This window comes from Anolis sagrei, chromosome 5 (genome assembly GCF_037176765.1).
Source record: "Anolis sagrei isolate rAnoSag1 chromosome 5, rAnoSag1.mat, whole genome shotgun sequence".
Classification (NCBI taxonomy): domain Eukaryota; kingdom Metazoa; phylum Chordata; class Lepidosauria; order Squamata; family Dactyloidae; genus Anolis; species Anolis sagrei.
Window position 1 is genome coordinate 137,601,719 of NC_090025.1, and position 24,873 is coordinate 137,626,591.

General features: G+C 37.9%; 1 protein-coding gene across 3 annotated transcripts in view; it reads right to left on the reverse strand.

The window, feature by feature from the left end:
- Positions 1–24,873, reverse strand: part of NELL2 (neural EGFL like 2) — a 173,985-nt gene that overhangs the window by 74,499 nt on the left and 74,613 nt on the right. For all 3 annotated transcript variants that reach the window (XM_060777568.2, XM_060777569.2, XM_060777566.2), the window contains exon 13: positions 21,729–21,854. In XM_060777568.2, the coding sequence (XP_060633551.1) occupies positions 21,729–21,854 (126 nt within the window). The remainder of the gene's footprint in view (positions 1–21,728; positions 21,855–24,873) is intronic.

The window sequence follows — 24,873 nt, forward strand, 5'->3', positions numbered from 1 at the left end:
GGTGTTATCCTACAAAGCCCTAAACGGTTCCGGCCCAAAATACCTTGCGAACCGCATCTCGGCCTACGAGCCCACGAGGACCTTGAGATCATCTGGGGAGGCCCTTCTCTCGGTCCCACCTGCCTCACAGGCACGTTTGGCGGGGACGAGAGAGCGGGCCTTCTCGGTGGTGGCCCCCCGGCTATGGAACTCCCTCCCTGCTGAAATTAGACAGGCGCCTTCCCTCATGGCTTTCCGCAAGGGCCTGAAAACCTGGCTCTTCGAAAAGGCCTTCAACTAAGTGCTATGTTTTTTTGGAATGACCACCGGAATGGACTATGACTATGAGATTGATTATGACCCAAACTAGACGAAGCGGATTTTTAGATGTTGTGTTATGGTCTTGATCTATTGTAAATTGTTGTCTTTTCTATGTTCTGTACACCGCCACGAGTCGCCCTCGGGCTGAGAGTGGCGGTTAACAAGTGCAAATAATAAATAAATAAATAAATAAATAAATAAATAATAATAAATAATAATAAATTTCTTAAAGAGTTCAGGTTGAGCAGACAGTTAGCTGCAATAGCTCTGCCACTACAATAGTCAGCATCACTTTCCAAAACGGGTACTGAATTACCAACAATTTCACTATCTGCTTTCCTTTCACTGCCTTTTTGGAACCACACAGGATTTCCTCATAAAATCACACCAATTATTATTTCGTTAGTTAGTGAGTTGGACTATGGAGTAGACTGGGTGGTTTACATATCTGCAACATTAAGTTGTTGGCTAAATAGTAAATAATGAGGTTCCACACTGAGTTTGTTAGCTGGATTTCTGATGCCGTGTTATCTAATTTCCATGTAAAGCTCTCATTTAAATTAAAGTAATCTAAATGGAATTTCTGTTGATAGCTTATTTGGATAAATTCATGATAACAGGAAAGAACAATAATAATGCTGCCAGAGTTAACACTGCTGCTCTGTTTTCATTAAATATCTAATGCAAATTGCACTCTGCATTTCACTTTATTAGGAGTGATTTAAATGATGGATCTAACATGCTTTCCTGACAGCTTCTGGAAAAGGTGTTCTTATAGAACTAAAATATCACTTCAAAACAAAAGCAGAACATCTGTAAGAACCTGAATCACACTAGATCAGTACATCAGATCACAAGAGCCTGATCAAAGTCAAGTAGCATCATTAGTCCATTACAACAATTTCTTGTTGTTTTGTGCCTTTAGGTTGTTTCCAGCTTATGGTGACCTTAAGATAAATCATCACAGTGTGTATGATTGGGCGGAAAGAATGTATTATTTGCCCAAGATAAGCCAGTAGCTTTTCATTGCTAAGAGGGAATTTGAACTCCAGAGTCATAGTCCAGCCCTCAAGCCACCCCATCAGGCAAATAATTATATTACCCTTCAAACAAATATGCTCAATGTAGTGACAAAAAATAAAAACCTAGACATATTATAACATAATTTGAAAATTAGTTTGAAAGAACTACCAAAACAAATAACTTGCTCCAGATTCAGTTTTTAATTAAAGGTAATGCATCTACCACAGGCATGAGCAAACTTTTTAACTTGGGAGCCATATGGCAGGCCAGAGTGGGGTGAGCAGGCCAGGAGGGAGGGGGTTCTTCCCAAGCCCACTCCCTGCCCTTCCTCTTCTCTGTCAGAGGCAGAAAGTGAAGGAAAGACAGTAAACATTTGGATCCTAAAAGGGTTAGCTTTCATCAGGATGAGATGGTGGACGGGAGAGAAAAAGAGTATCCATTAGACCCCGTATTGCCTACTCCTGATATATAATCCTAGAATCCTAGAGCTGGAAGAGACCCCCAAGGGCCATCCAGTCCAACCTCCTGCCATGCAAGAAGGCACAATCAAAGCACTCCTGATAGACAGTCTCTGTGGAAAAGCCTCCAGAGAAGGAGATTCCACCACACTCTGAGACAGCCTACACCACTCTCCAACAGCTCTTACTCTCAGGAAGTTCTTCCTCATCTTTTCAGTCAAATCTATTTCCCTGCCATTTTTAAACCATTGCTCCCTTGCACCCTGCTCTCTAGAGCAGCAGAAAGTCAGTTTTTCTCCTTCTCAATGTGTCACCCTTTTAAATCTTGAAACATAGTTCTCATGTTCCTTCTCTACCTTCCCTTCTCCCAGCTAAACATCCCCCAGGAGGAAATGAGGAAGGAAAAGGAGAAGGCAGGAAGGAAGGGAGGGAGGAAGAAAATGATGGAAGGGAGGGTGGAAGGGAATGGAAGGAGGGAAGAAAGATAAAAGAGAAGGGAGGGAGGGAGGAGAAAGAGAGAGGGGGAAGGAGGGAGGAAAGGGAAGAAAGGATGAAAGAACAGAAGTGAAAGGAAGAGAGAGGGAGAAAGAAAGGGGGAGGTAAGAAAGGAGGGAGGGAAGGAGGAATGTAAGAGAGAAGGAAGGAAGGATAGGAAGTGAGAGAGGAGGGCTTGAGAAAAGAGCCCAAGGGGCTGCATCTGGTCCCCGTGTCTGGGTTTGCCCCTACCTGATCTAGCAGAAAACAAACCATTTTTTTTATCTAGGAATGAAATATATGTACTTATCTCAGCACTATCCATTCCTTGAGATAAAGTATGCATCAAACTTGTAATATACAGTGGGAGGGCATAGTCGTGTAATGTAACAAATCAGGCAGATAAAGACTGGAAGACAGACTGGAACTAGTTCTGGATCAACTGATTGTAGAAATGGGCATGAGGGTTATCTAGGTAAATGGGGCCAGAATTTGCAAGAATCCTGGCTAACCAGGTAATATAGCAATCTATTGGCAGGAAAGAATAAAGTTTTCTATGGCTGGTAAAATGTACCTAGGAGATGAGGCACCTGCTATAATTTGTGATTGAGCTTGAATCTCATGTGGCCTTACTTATAGCGCAAATTACATGTGGAGAAATTTTCCAGTTCATATGCTACTGCTGGAAGGAGAGCTATCAGTTCTGAGGGAGGTGGTCCAGACTTGCCAGTCCTGTGGAGAAGATCCAGTGTTTCTACAATAAATACACAGTCTTGTCACATAATCCTTTTCCTTGCTTCAAATAGCACAATGAAAGGGCTAGGTACAAACAATCAATGTATCTCTTCCCATTATTCTTCTCTTACTCTTGAGCAAATCAAACCTGAATTCTCCCTAGAAGCAAAGATGATAAACTGAGATCGTTGCATTTTGAAAATATTATGGGTAAAATGGCTTATGTAACAAAGTGATTTTACAGAGCTGTAATTAATCACAAATGGATTTGTCTTGAAAAGTATTCCTCAAGGCACACAAATATCCTCCTAACTCTATTTAAGATATTAACTTCCAATGAAATGTTTCAAAGTTTTTATTACAGGAAGAGGCGTGATATGCATCCAGTCATTCTCCAGGATCCAAGGAGAAGCCCAACAAATCTATCTTGTGTGAAGAGAAGGTTAGATGAATAATATAACCTTCACATATATTTAATAAGAATAGTTTTTTAAAGCTCAGCGTTACTGCTAGTACCATAAGTGCATTAGTGACTCAGTATAGGTAGGAACTGGAGGAAAAAGCCACAGAGTACAATAGTAGCAATATTTGGCATCTTACTCTTTTGAAAGTCAAACATGAGTATCATTTTACTTCAGCTTGCCATAAACATATGTGAAAATCAATATTTTGCTTGAAAACTGTTTTAAAGAATGGTTGAACTTAAAACACTTCTATTCCTCTGTGGCTAAAGATTTAATACATAAAGAAATACATTTGCTTTTCTTCATTGATTATCTTTGCATTCTATTTTTCTTCCGCAAAAGCAAATGGAATGCTGTTTGGCTTAGTGACCAATAAAAAGCCATAGCTAAAAATCAACTACAGTAAATCCAAGCAGAAAGAATACTAACCAGTTAAATTTTATTTTACAGATTTCTCAAGTATGGTTCATTGCATTCTAAATGTTTAAAAAGATTGGGGGGAATTAAAATGTCAGCAACATTCATTTACTTTTTCATTTCAGCTTTATTTCCTTTTGAAGAAATAACAAGTGATGACTTAAGCCCTTTTTAAAAAATGATTTAGTGTCCATTATACTGACAGCAGCAAGCCAGTACTGATTTCAATGGTCATTGAATTACTCCTTGATAACATATCAAAGAAATAGAATTCTAAGATATTAGCAAGGATTTGCAAATCTGGATTTGCATATATATAGTCATTAAGAGCAAGCAAGCAATTTCCACAAATTATTTCTAAATTAGGTTTATTGAACATCTCTAAAATCAATTTCACTATGACTTAAGAATAAAAATAAGCTGCATTAATCATAGCTGAGTTTTGAAGCTGTTAAATCATGATAATCATGTTGATGATGTTGTTTCCCAAAGTAATTGCTTTCAAATGTATGAAGTTATTACTATTTTATACAAAGAATATAGGTGAAATCCTTATTTATCCCCATGAAGATCTCTTATTTATCGAGTGAATAGAAAAGAGTACAAAATTATTGAAATGGGACCTCCCCACATTCTTCTTCCAGTGCTCATTGTTCTGCACCTTCAAGCTGTTTCTGACTTATGGTGACCTTAAGGAGGACCTATCACAGTTTTTCTTGGTAAGATTTCATCAGAGAGGATTTGTTTGGGTGCATCAACACTGCCAAATGAGAGAATGTAGTGTTGCATTAGCCTACATGCATTCACACAATGAATGCAGACTAATTCAATTTAACCCAGGGTACAAAACATAATGCAGCCACACTGGGTTTAAAAAAAAACACAGGGGCAGGATTTTGATCTTCCCCTGTCTTGTGACAGTTGGGCAGTCATCCCGAATCTCTATGTGGGATGCCCAATAGCTGTCTCCATAGACATCCTATGTTTCCCAGAAGGTAAGATGGCATTCCTTTCCTGCCCTCTGCACCCGTGAAAAAGCTTCTACCACATGATAGCAACTTCCTTGTTCTGGTTCCATGCTATGTGACTGGCAAAAGAACCTGGGAAAAGCTGGAAACAGGCTCATTCCAAACCAGCTTTTGAATGGCTGGACACTCTTATGTAGCCACAATATGGTCCAGAACTGTAATTTTTCATGCTGGTTTTCTGAGCCAAATTATGTGCCTGTGTAGAAGGGGTCTTTGCCTTTTCCTGAAGCAGATAGAATGTGACTTGCCCAAGGTCACCTGGTGGTTTCCATGGCCAAGTGAGGATTGAAATCTTGGTCTTAAGAATCAGGGTTCAATGGCAAAATCACTATACTATGCTGGCTATTCTTTCCTGTTGCTTGAAGGATTATGGAGGTGTATGTAGTACATGATATTGCAGATAAGGAGAAAATAATGAGGAGGCACACTTTTACCCCTTGCTTACATGAATAGAAGAGTAGTTTAGTATCTAGGATGTACCAAAATTCCTCAAAGATATTTTTTAAAGTCTATGTTAAATACATTGTATTTTAAATATATTCTGCACTTCCAGAAATACACAGTTTTAATCTAATCTATCAATTCAATGCACTTGACCATGATAAGTAATCCTTATGGATATGATAACTTTATTAGACTATACAAAGGAATTCAAAAATACGGAGTTGAAAGATGTAAAAATCCTTTTATGACGCATGTTTTCAAAAAGTTAAATGCAGTTGAGGAATAGAAGGCAAGAGGAGCTGACTAACTAAAGTCACAGGTTATGCAAATTCACAATATTTTTTGTCTCACGCTACACTTAGGACCCATTCAGACAGGCCTAAAAAGTGGGACCTGTCTGGGTTTTTACTGGGTATGTCCAAATGACACCCCTAGTAAAAACTAATTAATTTGGAACAAACCAAGGTTTCCTTGGTTTGTTTCGAATTAATTAGATACCCCATTAGACCCAGGCCTTCCTGAAAGGGTATTGGAAGGGGACCCACTCCTGGGTCTGCCTGGGGGTGAGTCCCCACGGCCATATCGCTTCTTCTGCCTCCCAAAAGCCCGGAGGAGTGGCATGGTGCTCTCTCCTTTCTCCCTTTCCCTCTCCCTCTCCTCCAGCATCATTCTGAACTGATGCCACAGCTTCCCAGAGAGGCCCTTTGTGCCTAGTAGGCCTGTGGGGTAAGTTTTTGGGGAGGGAAGGGGGGGCTGGTGACTGGATGACCCAGGATGGCATGTAGCCACACCAGGAGGGACATCCCAGTGTTGTGGAAGAGGGTGGGGACTACAATGCGGGCAAAAACAGGTTAGTTTAACCCATTTTTTGCCCGCATGTTCTGTATGTCTGGAAGTGCCCTCAGCTCATTGTAACATTTTGCCTGATGAAGAGATGACATCTTTAGCAATATTTTGGTTGATCTAATAGAAATGAGATCACAAAGAGTCAGAAACAACTGAATGAATGAACAACAACAACAAAATAGAAATAGAACATTAACAGTATTAGTACTATTACTTTATGGACAACCTTATTTCATTATTATAGCTGCTGTTATAAAAACTGGAAAAAGCACAAAACTGGGAATCTATTTCTTTAAGGTCAAACTTATCCATTCTTTATAGTTATTTGCTTTATTTACTAAAGGTCAATCTCAGCTACTTTTTATAGGTAGTTGACTTAATTGTGAAACATTACAAGGCAATAGTCAACAGTATCATAAGAAATATTCTGAGTTCCTAGTAGAAATATTGATCTACAACAGCAAGCATTGCTATCATACAACTTCCATACATTATATTCCCATGCAAGCTGCATTCATGTGGAGAATTTAGCCAATTAAGGAAGCAATTTTAAATAGTAACACCATTCCCGAGTTTTGTCTCTTCACTACTTCATCTAAAGTTTATGATTCATAAAACAACTGTATGTAATAAAAACAGAGACAAAGTACCATATTTTCAAGGCTTTTAGAAGTATACAAATATTGCATCACTACATATTCTCTCTATCTATATAATCACTGTGCCACTTCAAAATATGGTGCATGACCCTTTCTTTCTATCATATAGAGTACAAGGACAAATGATGCTGTTGTTTAATATCAGATATTTGTGGAAGCCTATTTATTATAGATGTCAAAACCTATGGGTTTAGAAGCTAAAACAATTACAGTTGCAAATATATCAGATGAGCTTTCTCATCTGCCTAAAGTTTCATTAATTAGAACCAACTCTCTATCTAGAATATCAGCCCACTCTTGTTCTGTGGGGAATTGAACTATATTCTTCCAGATGCTAAATTTCCATGTTGTCAGATTACTTATTTGGTGTTTCAAATCAGAATATGATGTATGAATGTAGAAAGGACTGCATGTTAATCTGAATATTAGTCCGCAAAAAGTGTACCAAGCCTATTCCAATATTTATTGAATTATTATCATGAAATCGACCCCAAAAGATCATCCAAGCCTCAAATATGATATATATTTAAAGTTATCAAGGAACAAAAGCAACTAGCACAAAGTAAAAAAATGAATCTTTAGGGATAAAACGATTGATCTTGATCTTTCAATGAATGCAGCACCTCTTTGAATTACATAACTAAAAAAACTCTTTTATGAATAAAATATCAGAAAATCTTTCTAAAATTCCTTCTGAAACCAAGAACTAACAGAAAACTGCTCTTGGTCAGTTCAAACCCTCTGCTTTAACAACTGAAAAATACTGTATATACTCAGGTATAAGCCTAGTTTTTTAGCCCTTTTTAAGACTGAAAAAGCCCCCCTCGGCTTATACTTGAGTCAAGGTTATTTATTATTTTACTCTGTTGTTGTTGTTGTTGTTACATTTATTATTTTTCTCTATTTATTATTGTTATTATTACATTTATTATTTTACTCTATTATTACTCTTATTATTACATTTCCATTATTTTACTCTATTATGATTATTATTATTATTATTGCATTTATTATTTAACTCTCTATTATTATTGGAAGGATACGTAAGCACATTTACATTGAAAAAGGTTGGAGTAATGGTTTAATCAGAGTTGGACAGTGTTATCTTAAATTAAAATTTTATGTAAATATTCATAAACATTCAACCTACTGATGCTTCAATTTGTTCATTTTATTGGTATCTATTTTTATTTTGAAATTTGCCAGTAGCTGCTGCATTTCTAACCCTCAACTTACACTTGAGTCAATATGTTTCCCCTGTTTTTTTGTGGCAAAATTAGGTGCCTCGGTTTATATTCGGGTCAGCTTATACTTGAGTATATACGGCATAACATTGGGAGTGTGGTACTATATGTAGCAACTTCCATATAGAGGTATCCAAAACCAGATCTGTGTAGCTATTAGACATTTTGCAAGAGTGTAATTGGGCAATCATTAGAACAGTAGCCTTAACAGAACAGTATATTTCAGAGAATCATTGACACTGGGGTTTAACAGCTAAAAACTACCAGACAGCATGGTTCATGTCTAGGTTGGCTGAGAAATTTTGCAACTTGAAGGGGGAAGAATAGTCATGTTCTGAGTGAGTTTTCAATTATAACAGCCACCACCACAACCTAAGACCAATATTATGTTAAATGAAGCAGCATGGCAATTTCTGCACGGCTGCTCCAGGAGCTGAAATAATCACATAGATTACTTGGCTCAGATATTACACCCGTATGAATCGTACTGATCCTTAGGTAAGCAACAGTAAGTTTACTGAAAAAGAGAACCTATCTTAAAGCTTGAGTAATGGTCTACCTGCATCGGAAAGAAAATCCAGTAAGAAGTATTATTTTCTAATATAAGCCTTATCATTTTGTATTTGTCCACAGACTTCCCCAGCATCAGATTTCAGTCCAAAAGATGTTGAACCTGTCAAAATAGTGAGTTTTTGACATTTTGATAAAGACTATCTTGTTTGGATTTTTCGTCTTCTGAAATGCTTAACATGAACTGACAGTTCATGTCTTGTTTGTCAATAAATGAACAGTTCAAAAATCACAGTGCTAAGTCCAACCTGACAGCGAAGATGCATGCGGGCTTGATTTGTCTTGTTCTGCTGCCACTGCACCAGCAAAATAACATTTAATACAGCAATCAAACAAAGGGTGGGATGACAGAGAACTGCAGACAGGCGAACTTGCATATCCAAGGCCCTACTGGGCTCATGCCAGCAAAATGACACCCATTCTGGGCCATTTTTCTCTTCAAGGCAATTTGAAATGGTTTGGGTCCAGCACAGTTAAGCCGCTCATGATACACTCCTGTTACTTTCATGGCCCAAATAGTATCTATTTTTGTATCTAATGTATCATGTCTACATCCATGGCAGGGTAAAGGTTGAAAATGTTTCTGTGGTAGGTGTGAGAAGGTTTCTGAACACGTCATCTTGCGCCTATATGTGGTTTCTTTTTCTGCCTTTGAAGAAGCAAATCTGAAAAAACCAAGAGTTCCTAGGAAACTTTTCCAGGACCTACAGAACTGTAGCTTTAATTTACTCCTTTTCACTTTCTAATTCTTTGAATTTATTATCTCATTCTAATCAGTAAGTATGCCAGTTTTATTTTATAACTGCTCCACACCACACATTTACAAGGAAGTATTAAAATTAATAACCTTTTCCTTGTTTACAACTTTTGGCCACTATCCTACCCATTTTTGCTGACTTTCCACCAGTACAACACTTGGAATACTGAGAGCTACCAGAATATCATATTCTGTACTACTATGATATTTTTACTGTTTAGGCAATGTCCTCCTGCAGTATTTCTTAAATAAACATATTGAGGATCCACAATTGCATTGCCATGAGCAATCCCTGTACTGATCAGGTTGCAATTATTATACATTGTTTTTTTTTTCAGTAGCTGACCAAGGCAATAACTGATAGCCAATCTTCTGGTAATCAGCTTCTCAATTTTTAACTAGGCTGGTTCTTGGACACCAGCCTAATTGACCATCACTGGGGACCTAACTGAAGCCTTGACAGGCTTGGGAAAACACACACATATTTATGCTCTGCTGGCATAGCCTTTAAAAGCTCACCTCCACAATCATGGAGTAAGCTGAAGGATCTTGTGTATTATGATATTTTTCTAAGGTAAATGTAAAGGTTTCCCCTTGACATTACGTCTAGTCATTTCTGACTCCGGGAGAAGGTGCTCATCTCCATTTCTAAGCCAAAGAGCTGGTGTTGTGCATAGATATCTCCAAGGTCATGTTGCTGGCATGACTTCATGGAGTGTCGTTAACTTCCTGCCTGAGTACTTCCTATTTATCTACTCATATTTGCATGTTTTTGAACTGCTAGGTTGGCAGAACCTGGGGTTAAAAGCAGGAGCTCACCCCGTTCCCTGGATTCGATCCACCGATGTTTCGGTCAGCAAGTTCAGCAGCTCAGCAATTTAACCTGCTGTACCACCGGGGGCTCTTTTTTCTAAGGTACTTCATTAAAATATACTCCCTACAGCTATAAAGCCAAATTTCATATAAGGATTGGCTGCAACTCCCAGATATTACCACACAAAAACAGAAATGTTTATCAGTTCCATTAATGGCTTGGTAGAGAAAGCAATTATTAACACAACCTGAACAATCTGCAGTGCAATATAAATCTCACATAACACAAAGAAACTGAATCTAAAACAGTTTTGTTTTCACTGAAATAGATTGTATATCAACAGTTTCATTGTTTCTCAATACAGGCAGAGTATCTCTTATCTGAAATGTTTGAAACCAGAAATATTCTGGATTTCAATTTTTCCCATTTCAATATGCATACATAATGAGATAGCAGGATATGAGAACCAAGTTTCATTTATATTACATTCATTTATATCTCATATATACCTTGTATAAACAGTATGAAGGTAATTTTAACCATTTTGTGCATGAAAAAAAAAACCAAGATTCGTAGGGCTAGAATAGATCACAAGGGTTCAACCCCCTGCATGAACACACCATCAAAGTTTGTGTGCTCTGAATGACCAGATAACAAAGAAATCACTATCTCAGCCACCCACATAGACCATTTTGGTTTTTAAAGTATTTTGGATTTTGGAATTCCAGATAACATTGCTCTTTATTCTTGAATGAGGGCATTTTTTTCTAGAGAATCTACTGATCTACTACGGGACTTAAAATTAGTTCATAACTAGTACAGAAATCATGTGAAAACTATCTAATACGAACAGCAAGAAACAAATGAATATCATGAAGAATTTACTGAAGATATGTAAGTAGCTTTCCTTTTTACTCCCCTATGCTATGCTGACTTTAAAAGAGAGATTTTGTAATTAAATTTCATTACTGTATATTTTATAGGGGCCGCAGTAGCGCGGCAGGTTAAACCACTAGCTGCAGAAAAACTTGCTGACCAGAAGGTTGGCAGTTCAAAGCCACGGGTCAGGGTGAGCTCCCAGCTGTCAGCCCTAGTAGTTCAAAAGCATGTAATGTGAATAGACCAATAGGTACTGCCTCGGTGGGAAGGTAACAGGTGGCCATTCAGCTTTGCCATCAAACACAACCAGGAGGGTCTATGGACAACAGACTGCTTGGCATGGAAAAAAATGGAACAAGAGTACCTCCCCATGGCCAGAGTTGAACATCACCTCCAGACACTGGAGATGGAAAGGGAAACCTTTGCCTTTATTTGCATATTGGATGTCACTGTTCACTGCATAAAATACATTGAATGTTTGCCTATATATGTGTATACTGTAAACCACTCTGAGTCCCCTCAGGGAGAAAAAGAATATAAATAAAGTGTATTATTATTATTATTATTATTATTATTATTATTATTATTATTAATCATAATAATCATCATTGTGCAGTCTTTTTAGTGCCTATCTCCCAAAACATATAAAATAATATTTAAAAAAAGTCAATTTGCTTAATGCTACTTATTTTCAGTTCAGCTCTTCTTAATGACATAATTTTTTACAATCACTATATTTAATATTATAATTTAAAAAATACAGGCCAAAGTATTTAACAAGCTTCTTTAATGAATAGCTTACACATTCATTGTGCAATTGGGGACACTGACATAAATAAGCAACATCGAGGAGGAAAGACACTTTCTCAAGGAATCAATCCCATTAATTGGAGAACTACCTATCTGTATCATGTCAGGTATTCTTTACATTTATCTTCATTACTGAGCTGTGTGTGGTTTTGTAAAACCCTGAGCATCAAAGGTAAAAAGCATTTTACAGCTGGTGGGTTCTCTGTTCAGTGGACTGAAACAGAGAAAATGACACAATTACCTGCTGTAATTACTGTTACTGACAATATATTTTCCCTTGGTGATCACTTTATGAGACTCTTTTTCCTTATCTTATCTGTACAATCTCTGCGCTACATCCTTATGTAGATACTGATGTCCTGGAGTCCCATTAGGTAAAAGACAAATACTGATGAAAGCCATGCAAATCCAGCTTTTTGCCTTCCTTTCTAGCAAGTACACTTCCTATGATTACCAGCTAATTAGTAATAATTTGAAGTAGTAATTTGTACGGTCATTAAGGTTATGCATACAACAGAAAGGCTTCAGATGGGAAAGAAAGGGGTCAAAAAGATTTATTAAGATTTATTAAGAAATAATCATTTTAGAAAGGGATTAGAGACTGCAGCTGTTTAGCTGATTACAGACAGCAGCTTCTATGACCCGTCCTCACTGGCTATGTGGTTTATGGCTGCTGAGAACTGCAGTCCAATGGCATCTGTAGGGTCATAGTTGCTCATTCCAATTGAAAAGGACAAACCCTGCTTAATTTCAACTGATTAGGTAATGTTTTTGTCACACCAACATTTACTATTTTGTGAAGTACACAAGAAAGGCCACAAAAGTGCTTTTGGAATAAATGAAAAGGTAAAGGTACAGGTCATTAAGTTATCCCAGATATAACATAGGAGGTCCACATGTCCTGGTGAGAGAGCACCACAAAGCTGTTTTGCAGTCCAGACAGTCAGCCAGGGCAACAGCACATGGATGCTTTGTCCTCACTGCCACTATTTGGCTGACCAGAAGCAACTCCCTGGCTTCTGGCAACATTGTTTCTGGTGCAGTCACAACATAGACCCACCCATGTGATCATCAAAAGTGAAATCACCAGCAATGCTCTGCCATGGAATTCCTCCTGGTCAGTGAAACAGCAATGGGCCTTTTACACCCATCTACACTGCCATATAATCCAGTTTCTGATCCCAGATAATCTGCTGTGAACTGGATTATATGGCCATTGTAGACTCATATAATCCAGTTCAAATCAGATTATCTGGGATCAAATGCTGGATTATATGACCATACAGATTGAGCCTAAGATATCTGGATACTCCAGATCCAGTCCAACCCAGCTGTGCACAAACTAGAGGTCACTCTGGAGTTTTACAGGACACCGGAGAGATATACAGCCCAAGTGATTGCAATGGACCAGGATAATTTAAGTCCATATATACATGTGTGAAAGCCCAACTATTCTGATTTTTATATAACAGCATCACACCAGTAAGATTTTTGGACTATAATATATGGAATTGCTTCTTGAGTGAAGTAGAACTTGAAGTGTCAGATTGCATAATTTCCAGAAATTAAAGATAAATGGCCAGGCAACTAATGACCTTTACTGACATTTTTTGAAAGTCATTAAGAGATGTCAGAATTAATACTGATAAGATTTAAATGATATATTGGTTAACAATATTGATGCATTGAAATATTACTGCATTTAATCTTACCCTACTTATAATATAATGGTACACCAGCATACAAAGAGCACTCTTCAAATAAAAAAAAAGCAGAGTTCTATTTGAGACTCAATTGAAGAATGAAAAATCTTTTCATGTTATTATAAATATAGCAGCAAGAGTATCCCTTTGGGCAGCTAAACCAGGAAATCCCAAATGGATCCCCCCCCCCCCAAAGGGTCTGTCTCCAGGGGCAAACCAAGAATGGGCAAATTGGAAGTCCCCGAACAGACTCAGAAGTGGAGTGGGCAGATCAAAAGACAACCTGGCAAAATGGCACTACCTAAAAGAATCCTCCACCTTGTGTGACTCTGGAGCAGAACAAACAAATCCACATATGGATGCTCGTCCACAATACCCTACCTCATACATAGAGGAAGAATTGTTTAAGCTACAGACAATGCAATCGCTATTGCCCTTTTTGGGTCCAAAATTATTATTTTGCCATGTGTGCTTCTTCTATTTTTATCACTTTTATACTTATTTATGCAATGCTTTTGACACTAAATAAGTAAATAAATACACTGTAGAACTATCTCTACATCAGAGAGGCAGTACAAACAAATTGGATCTAACTGTTTGACTGCTGAGCCATGGTAGCTGCCCAAAAACCTGTCTGCCACCAACAACTGGTATAAAGTTTTTTTTGAAGTAATTTTTATTGATAACAAACTATTTACAATATCTTTAAAAGCAAGAAAAAGGTAAAGCACAATAGGGTATAGTGGTATAGGGTTTCTCGCCTAAGTGCATTAACAATAATATCAATACTAAAAAAAAATTAAATTTTTAAAAAGTGAAAAAACCTACTACACAATTATATTTTTATTATCTTGGGAATTGGGGAAGGGAATAATTTAGTCTAAAGGGGGAAAGAGGAAGAGAAAAAGTAGAAAAAGGAAAAAGAAAAAGAATTTCTCTCCTCTACAGTGGCCTTAGTTGTCCTTTCACTCACACACACACACACACGTTCTGCAGTGCTATTTTCCCCTCTTCAGTATCGACAATTTTCACTTAATTTTCAATAAGGTTCAATATTTTCAGGGGGGTTTTTCCGTGTCAGGAGTGACTTGAGACTCAAGTCGCTTCTGGTTTGAGGGAATTGGTCATCTGTAAGGATGTTGCCCTGGGGACACCCGGATATTTTGATCTTTTATCATCCTTGTGGGAGGCTTCTCTCATGTCCCCACATGGGGAGCCGGAGCAGACAGAGGGAGCTCATCCGCACTCTCCCCAGATTTGAACCTGCGACCTGTTGGTCTTCAGTCCTGCTGGCACAAGAGTTTAACCCATTGTGCCACCGAGGGCTCCAATATTTTCAGTAAGGTTCAATTAGCAATTTTAATTTTTCATGTTTCACATAGTCTCTTACTGGTGTCCAGTCCGTTGTATTCTTATATCCATCTTTTTTTCTATTAAAGACTCTATTTGTATTTGTTTATATTTGTTTTAAAGATGAGTATATTTGTTTAAAATTACTCTATTCTGGTCAAGAAGACCAACATTACTAGTTGTGAAACAACACACTGAGCTAATATCTAAATGGCATTTCATTCTTGTATCATTCCTCTTTGCTTCTTGCCACACTCTCATTCTTCATTATTTTCATCATTTCCCATGCAAAGTAACTGCTTTTTAAAAAGTTTTGCTTCTTTTCTTCTTTTTCTTTCTTTTTTTTTACCAGGGGCAGGATGGGGGTGTTCAGGGGGAGCATGTTTCTATGACTATCAGAACCTTCCCTATTGTATGCAGATTGATAGGATGTTCCTTCATTTGGCAAGCAGTGGATAAAAATCCTTAGAGAGTTAAGCCTGCATAACAACTGGCCGTGGCTCACAAAAGGAAGGCATCTGGGTTCCAGAACAGCTTGATTAATAGGTAAGAGGTCTAGGACAGCAGGTGTGTTAACAAGACAAAGAGAGAAACATGTCCTGTTATAATTGGATAGTGAGATAAACAGCTGCTCTCAGCTTGCTTTGGAGATGAGAAGGGAGAAAAAAGAAATTAGAAAATATTGATTTTTTTTAAAAAGGAAATGTTTGTTTTTGTGTGTGTTTTAAAAAAAATGGAGCATGGCACATTCTGTGTTCATTACTTTGAACTGACAATGCTAGAAGATTTAATGGTGCTTGTATGCTGTGGATGTTGACTCCTGCACTTTTCTGGTAACCCTGTAACATAGCAACAAGCATAGGATCCAACTATAAGTTCATATTTGCCACGAATATTATCGCTAAAGAATTATGCACACTTTTCAACTCTATTACGTTGATGCTAAAAGATGTATTTTAAGTCATATGTTTGCCAATGACACTTTGATGATGCCTTCTACAAAGCAAAGGGGCAAAGACTTTGAGTGCCTTGAAGTGGAATTACGCTTCCTCTTGAATAATCATTGTAAATGTGCATTGTCATCCTATTTTAAAATGCTCCCAATCCTCATGAAGCGAATTGCTGCTTAATAGCCACTTAAAAACTTCCTTTGTAAAATAATCTATTTTCATCCACAGTAGTTTGATTGTTGTTCACCCAACATCTATACTTTATATAGATGTGTGACTCAGAACAGTATTTATATTTCAGTCTGAGCTAAAACACCTGAAAAATTCTAGAAAATTAACATTTCAAATTTTGTATTATTTCGGTGTTGAGTCATTTATAAAATTGAGGTTTTGGTTGCTGTTAAGCAACTTACTAGAAACGGTTATAATGCAATTTGTTGATTATATATAAATGCAGAAAATGAAATCTGGGTTATATAATCAGGGTATAGTTTTCTATTCATTATTGTGGGTTAAAAGCTGCTTATGACTGTGATACCATAGAAACTGAAAGCTATGCAACTGCTCACATCTATGCAATTATTCAAATGTTTTCCTAATTATGTCATTCTACTATGATCTGAATGAATCACTGTAAATCCTATGGGCCTCGGGAATCTTTGGGTCAAATTACATTATATGCTTACCACATTTTCAGAAACAATGCTCTCTTAGAGGTATCTGTTTGTCCTAGTACATGCCTTTACTTAAATCATCTTATATCACAGTTTGATTTGTTTAGTAGCTTTTCATTGCAGGGTAAACAAGGCATAATATTTAAGTCTGATTGGTAAATCATACATCTGAAAGAAAGAATGTGCTAATGTGAATGAATATTCAATCCTTTCAACATTTGCTTTGATCACTTAAGACCCTTAATAATCTACTATGGCAGACTCTAAGACTTCAAATGTCTATATCATTACATCATTACATGGTAGCCTGGCCATTTACAACCAAAACATTAAAACAACACAATTCAAAACCAATTATTAAAATCACACCACCCAAAATCATAATTTGAAGATTGTTCCATTTGTGAGTTCACTATTCCTTATTCTCTTGTCACATTAAAAAAAACTTACTATCCGAAAGTGTAGCCCCATAATCATATTTTTGCTTTTTTCCTCAAGGTCAGGAGGGAGGGAGCTGCTCTAATTTCACTAGGGAGGGAGTTCCACAGTCAAGGGGCCACCACTGAGAAGGCCCTGTCTCTCAGCCCCACCAGCCGCACCTGCGAAGGAGGTGGGACCAAGAGCAGGGCCTCCCCAGAAGATCTTAATCTCCAAGGTGGATCATAGAGGGAGATACGTTCAAACAGGTAAACTGGGCCAGAACCATTTAGGGCTTTATAACTTAAAGCCAGCATTTTGAATTGTGCTCAGTAGTAGATTGGCAGAGGACAAGCCTCTATTGGAAGTTGTATCTCTCTAGTCAATTCTGATTAGTGGTTAAAAAGGGATTTAGAAGATGGTTACTCATCACAATATTTTTCACAATTCAAGTGGTTTCTTTTAAAAAATGAGTTTGCGCGCGCACAAACACAATCCACTTTGTGTTCTCATGTCTAAGTACATTGCAATTTGGGAAAACTGCTATGAAAACAATAATTTTTGTACAGAAAGCATGGGTTATAATTAGTTTGTGCAGCAAATCTAAGTTTTAAACAAAATCTTGAAGTGCAAAAAATTTACAAATACACTTATAACCCCACTAATATTATTTTATAAGCAAAGACTTACAACCCTTTAAAGCTTGCTTTTAAAAAACAAACATCTAGAAAAATACATCATTAAATCATGAGTGCGAAATCTTGGCAACTCATGCAGCTTTTGTTCTGGAAATGTTCCAATAAAACTGGGAGCACCTTCCCAGAGTCATTAAAGCAGAAGTGGGTAAGGGGTGAGTTAAAATACGCTCAAAATTTGCCACTGAAATACTGCAACAAAAAAAGTAAAAAAAGAAAAAGCATCCAGGTGGATGATGTTGTAACTGTTATTGCTGATTGCCATTAAACTGACTGGTTTACAGCCACTCTATGAATGACAGACCTACAAGCTCGGCTGGCGGGGACGAGAGATAGGGCCTTCTCGGTGGTGGCTCCTCGGCTGTGGAACGCCCTTCCTACGGACATTAGACTAGCACCATCTCTAATGGTATTCCGCAAAAAGGTGAAGACCTGGATGTTTGTGCAGGCGTTTGAGTAATTTAGTGCAATCTGGTAATGGAACATAGGAATGGAACAATGGACGACGAACCTGGACTACGCTTGGATGATGAGAAGATTGGGTACGGTTGTTTTTTGTAATAATTGTGCATTGTAATTGCTTATTGGTAATTTATGGATAATGTGTTAAGTCAATTGTTATATGTTGTATGGAACCACTGCTGTTTCTACTGTTTTTACTGTTTGTGAACCGCCGTGAGTCGCCTTCGGGCTTGAGATACAGCGGTATATAAGCAAAGTAAATACAACTTACTCTATCATCAGCAGTCCTGCTCATGTCTTGAAGACTCAGGGCCCTTCTAGACAGGCCCTATATCCCAGGATCTGATCCTAGGTTTTCCGTTTATCCCAGATTATCTGGCAGTGCGGACTCATATAATCCAATTTAAAGCAGAAAACCTGGGATCAGATCCTGGGATATAGATCCAATCTGGAAGGGCTCTCAAAGTCCTGGGTTTCCTGGGCCCCTTTTACACAGCTGAATAAAATCCCATATCTTCTGCTCTGAACTAGAATTATGGCAGTGTGGACTCAGATAGCCCAGTTCAAAGCATATATTGTGGGATTTTCTGCCTTGTTATTCTGGGTTATATGACTGTGTGGAAGGGCCCTTGATTGAGACAATCCATCTGTAAATCTTGCATTGAAAGAGAGCACAGCAGGCCCTGGACAGGCAGGCAGCAGTGTTTGCCAAAGACAGGCAGGTGAGCTAAGAGGCAGCACAACAGGCAGCTAAAATCAAAGAGACTTTTTCCAGCCCAGCATAATCTCCTTCTTGGGTATAACATATTAGAGCTGTAAAGAGCATCGCAAAATTTCAGAGATGAAGTACTACTATACTCAACAATGCAGCACAGCTAAGATACAGTGGACTATAGTATTTTAATGACAAACTGCTTGCTTGGCACTGAATATTTATTTGGTGCCTATAGTAAACTATAGTCCAGTGATTGTTACATTAATTAAGGACAAAACTGTTGAAAAAAATCATTAATTGGTGTATTCTCCAGACACTATTTAAAAATCCATCCATTAGTAGGAAAAACATAGATTGGTCAGGAATAAATCATGCCAAAGGGCTTTTTCTCCTACTTTCATGGAATTATTATTTTGACAGATCATTGGAAATCTGTGGACACACCCTATCTTAATCCCAATGAAGCATTTGATAATATTTCTTCTAATACCCTTGATGATGGGAAAATGTGAGTTAAACAATACAACAATCAGGTGGACATACAGCTAATTTAGCAAGTTTATTCAGTGAGTAAGAAGCAATGGCTCAGCATATTCCTGGAAGAAGGCCTCAAGGAGAGTACGCACTATGCTTTTCAACATTTTTTCCAGTAAATAACTAGTATGACAGTGTATAGAATCATTCATCAATGTTGGAAATGACATAGAGCCGAGAGATGAAGCTAACACCATAGAAGATAAGGTCGTAGTACAAAAGGATCTAAACAAAACTGAAACATGATGAGATTCATTTGCCACCTGGATTTCATAGCATGGCAGTGGCATAATATCTGTGTTAAAGTATTTCCACATCAAAGGAAAACACACATGGCAAAACAAGACACATCTTGGTTTAAATCAAAATCAAATGTCCATAAGGCTTCTTGAAATGAGAGTCTGTTTTAAACAAAAATGTGCTCCTTTGCTGTCTTGTCTTAAAGTGGAAGTGGCTTAAAATGCAATTTTGCTACTGTTAGACCAGTAACATTTGACAGCAAATTTGGTAGACATGTCAAGACCTATAAGCAGTGAGGGATCCAACAACTGAATGAAAAACTGCTGGAGACTTTCTGTCTCGTTGCTATATAGTGTCCTAACCTACTGCATTTGGGCAAGGTTTGGTAACTGCACAGTGGCAGGTAGGAAGGCACTCCAAAGGGCACCACTGCTGCACAAGAATCATTGTTTGCCCTCTCCCCTCTTTGGGAGAACCTTATAAGTCCTGCAGCCTTATGAAAGCTCAGAGCATTCATGGGGATCCATCTCACTCAGGATATACTTATTTTTTAATTATTACAATCTGGATGAAAGTACAGGTGACAAAGACATAGACAAACAGACTGAGAGATAGCTTTTATCTTAGAGCTATATTGAACTCCATGGTTTAAACTCCATGTTGCATTGGGGGCTTTGTGGTGATGGTTGGTGTGTGGAGGGATGGGTGTGTTGTTTGTGCAATGTGTGCTGGGGAAAGCATTTAATTTTGTTGTACAATGACAATAAAGTCATTCTATTATATTCTTCCTTTAAGCACTATAATACAGACTAGGGGACAGGAAGTCATTTTCTGGTCCATTTATTATTAATGTAGTGCATATCTACCTTCTAGATCAGGGGTTCTCGATCTGTGGGTTCCCAGATGTTTTGGACTTCAACTTCCCAAAATCCTAACAGCTGATAAACTGGTTGGGATTTCTAGGACTTTTAGGCCAAAACACCTGGGGACCCACAAGTTGAGAACCACTGACCTAGACTGAGATCTACTGATATCTTGTATCCATCTATGTGGCTTTTAATGTATTTATATTTACTCTCTGTTTTGCCACCAAATGCTTTTAAAATGTGCACCCAAAAAGATATAACCTAGCATTCATAAAACAGCATTAAAAACAACCATATAGAAAGCACATCAATGAAACAGGCCATTAAAAAGCACCAGCAATCATTTCTGGTATTCATACTTAAACTTAAAATATAAGGTCTAAATTGGCTTCAAGCCAGTGAACTATACCAAAGATACTGACTCAGTTAATCATACCAATCATTTTATGATTCTAGAGAAAATCTTTCTGCTAAAATGTAGATCATCATTGCTGAAACAATTTTCTTTAACCTACGCTAATATAAAACTAATAAAAACAGTCAAAACCAGAGAATGCCAAAATAGGTGTAAGATACTACTCTTTCCTCTAGCTTTTAATAATTTTTTACTTTTGAAAGGAAGATCAATGGATGGTAGGAAAATATCTGCAATAGTATCTACTATTAAGATGGGGGTGGGCGGATTGTCAAAGCATAGCAGACAGTGTGATCCCCAAACGTGAAGCACTTTCTTTCTGAAGCAAAACTATTCCCAGTTCAGCCTCCAGGAACAACAGAACAATATTCCAGTTATAATGCTTATTGGACCAGAGTGGGGAAGGGGAGTCACCAAATCACCAAAGACTAGCTCATTCTCAAGAAAATTTTATTTTGTCATGTGTGAACTGATTCACTGCCTGAAATACTGTCCTATCATGTTAGAAAAAGGAACCCTCTGTAACCTGGAAGTATGTTTTTGATATTTTAGATATAATAGAGCAGATAATAGACTATTATTCTAATCCTCCACTCCAAATTCAAGATTAAAATCATATAAATATTACAACTTTTGAAATAAAACAGAACAATGTACATGTGACACATAAATGCATCCCTATTTTGTTATTACTCAACTTTTTAATGGTATCAAATAATCCATGTAATTTTTTCAGCACTGAAATGTTAGAGAGTTCTTTTTGGAAACCAACTGGCATCTCTTACCTGTACATGAGTAGTCATCAATCCTGATGTAACCTGTTTTGCAAATGCACATGAATGATCCTGGTGTGTTAACACACATAGTGTTCTCACGGCAGTAATGCCTCCCTTCAGCACATTCATCAACATCTGCAGACAAAGTAGAGAGGTCAATTTAACAATAATCTACTGTTTACACGCTGGTCCTTATCTTTAGAAAATGACCAAGATTCAAGGATGTATTTTGGTATCCAGTGCCAAAATAACTGGTACTTTCTTCCTGTTCCGCTCCTTCATGGTGTCCAACAATTCTGCTCCTTGCAATTTTCCTGCCCTCTATCATAGGTTTTTGCACGGGGGAATAGCAGAGAGGGCTTGTTGGATCTCTTATAAAGGATTTAGGTAGCACTTATGCGAGGAGGGTAATCTAACTAATTTACAATGCCATAAAATCTCCAGCAAGCATGCCAAGAATGGGGAAGTACTCCATCAGTGTCACAAATGGGCGGTGAAGAGAAAGCTCCCTTGGTGACCAGAATGCCCTCATGAAGCTGGAATGTTAAATGACCTCTGTGTGTCTGTCTATATATGTTTTTTGTCTATGGCATTGCATGTTTGCCATGTATATGTACATTGTAATCTGCCCTGAGTCCCCTGCGGGGTGAGAAGGGTGGAATATAAATACTGTAAATAAATAAATAAATTATTAAATCTAAATCTATTTAATCTCATCTCATGTGCAATAGCTGTTTCTATACTTCACAAGCAAACTGAATGAAGGGCAATGTTTGGAACACAAGTACCAAAAATTTCTTGAGTCTTAAAATTTCCTCTCCCCATTTCAATTTGGTATCTATAACTATTACTTTTTAAAGGAACCTTTCCCCCTTATGTAATATTCTCCTCTTTCTGTTTTCTCCCTCCATAGTTACTCTTTTGTACTTTCTGGATAATGTTATCCACCCACAGAACATCAAACATTCTTTCTGCTCTACTGAATGTTACTGACTTTTCTTTTTCTTTGAGACAGTCTCTGATAACCTGAAGCTCCTTGAATGTAGTCAGATAAATATCTTGATACTTCTTTTACCACTGTCTTCACTAAATCACCTTTTCTAAGAAGCATATCCTTGAAAGGTAAACATGTGGATGTTCTTTAGAACTCCCAGTCAAACAAGTTACAGCATTATAAGCACAGAACTGGGATTTCAAACACCGATGTTTCCCCAGAGGCGCCATGCATCTGTTATCTGGATGCATGAATGTATTCAAACCTCAGATTTAACCCACTATGTCACAATGTAGGACTCTTAATATCAGGCTACTTTCACAGGTTGTTTTTCGGTAAGTGTTCTTTTGCACTGCTTCTCTGAAGTAACACAAATAATCATTCCAGCCTTTTCAGAAAAGCGTATTTTCAGCTGTGTATTTGTTAGTAAATATAGCTTGACCTAATTTTTAGAAGATATGATAGAAATGCAGCATCGATAAAAATGTCCTCATTAAATTTTAAACAACAACACTGCAAACCATCCAAACGTATGTGGAAATACATTAGGAAGGGGGGGGGGGAGAAAAGTTTTTTTAAAGAAATACAAATGCGGAATTACTACCTAACTTTAAAAACAAGTCAGAAAAATATTTATAGCATCTGTCAATGTGAAAGGTTAATGCAGTTTTTCTCAACCTGGGGATTGGGACCCCTGGGGAGTTGCAAGGGGCTTTCAGAGGGGTTGTTAAAGACCATCGGAAAACATCCTCCCACCAAAAGCCCTCCTCCACTATGGTTGGCCAGCCTCTAAGCCAAGGGGAGGGCTGTTTCTGAGACTCCAAGTGGGGAGGGGAGAGCAGGCGGGCTTGACAGATGGCAGTGTGATGAGCATATGCAGGCAAGGGAGAGTGTGCGAGGCTGGAGGGAGGCTCGCGCCAGTAAGTCCCCTCAGGGCATGGGAGTTCTGTGTGGGAAGTTTGACCTAATTCTATTGTTGGTGGGGTTCAGAATGCTCTTTGATTGTAGGTGAACTATAAATCCCAGCAACTACAACTCCCAAATGTCAAGCTCTATTTCCCCCAAATTCCACATTTGAGCATATTGAGTATTTGTGCCAAGTTTGCTCTAGATCCATCATTGTTTGAGTCCACGGTGCTCTCTGGAGATAGGTGAACAACAACTCCAAAACTCAAGATCACTGCCCACCAAACTTTTCCAGTATTTTCTATTCGTCATGGGAGTTCTGTGTGCCATGTTTGGTTCATTTCCATCGTTGGTGGAGTTCAACATGCTCTTTGATTGTAGGTGAACTATAAATCCCAGCAACTACAATTCCAAAATGACAAAATCAATCCCCCAACTCCACCAGTATTAATCCACTTTGGATTAATACTGGTGGAGTTGGGGGATTGATTTTTTGTGGAATCCTCGACATGTGAGTGTGGAGAAGAGCAAACCACTGACCACCTGCTGCAATGCAACATGAGCCCAGCCACATGCACAATGGAGGACCTTCTTGCAGCAACACCGGAGGCACTCCAAGTGGCCAGATACTGGTCAAAGGACATTTAACCAACTACCAAACTCACAAGTTCTGTATTTTTCTGTTTGTTTGCTTTGTTCTGTTAGAAATGTAATATAATGGACTGGTTGCTCTGACATGACAAATAAAATACCAGTATTAAAAATTGGGTGTATTGGGTATTTGTGCCAAATTCAATCCAGTGAATGAAAATACATTCTATATATCAGATTTTTACATTATGCTTCATAACAGTGGAAACATTACAGTTATGATTTAGCAATGAAAATAATTTAATTGTTGGGGGTCACCACAACAGGAGTAACTGTATTAATGGGTCACAGCATTAGGAAGTTTGAGAAACACTAGGATAATGTTAAGGGCCAAACCTTTTAGTCATTCTGCTAATACAAACCATGTCGCCTGCAGATCCCAATTTCTGGGCCACGCAAAATCCGTTACACAAGTAACAATATGCATAGAAATCATAAAAAGATAATGCACTACTTCTTGCACAAGCAGGATAAAACAAATATAACTCTATCATCACTTTTCATTTTCTTCCATTAACACTATTATGTTTAGACCAATGTATCAAGTAGAGAACGAATGGGTTTGAAACTGAAAATAGCTGCTTGAGGAATAACTTCTACGCC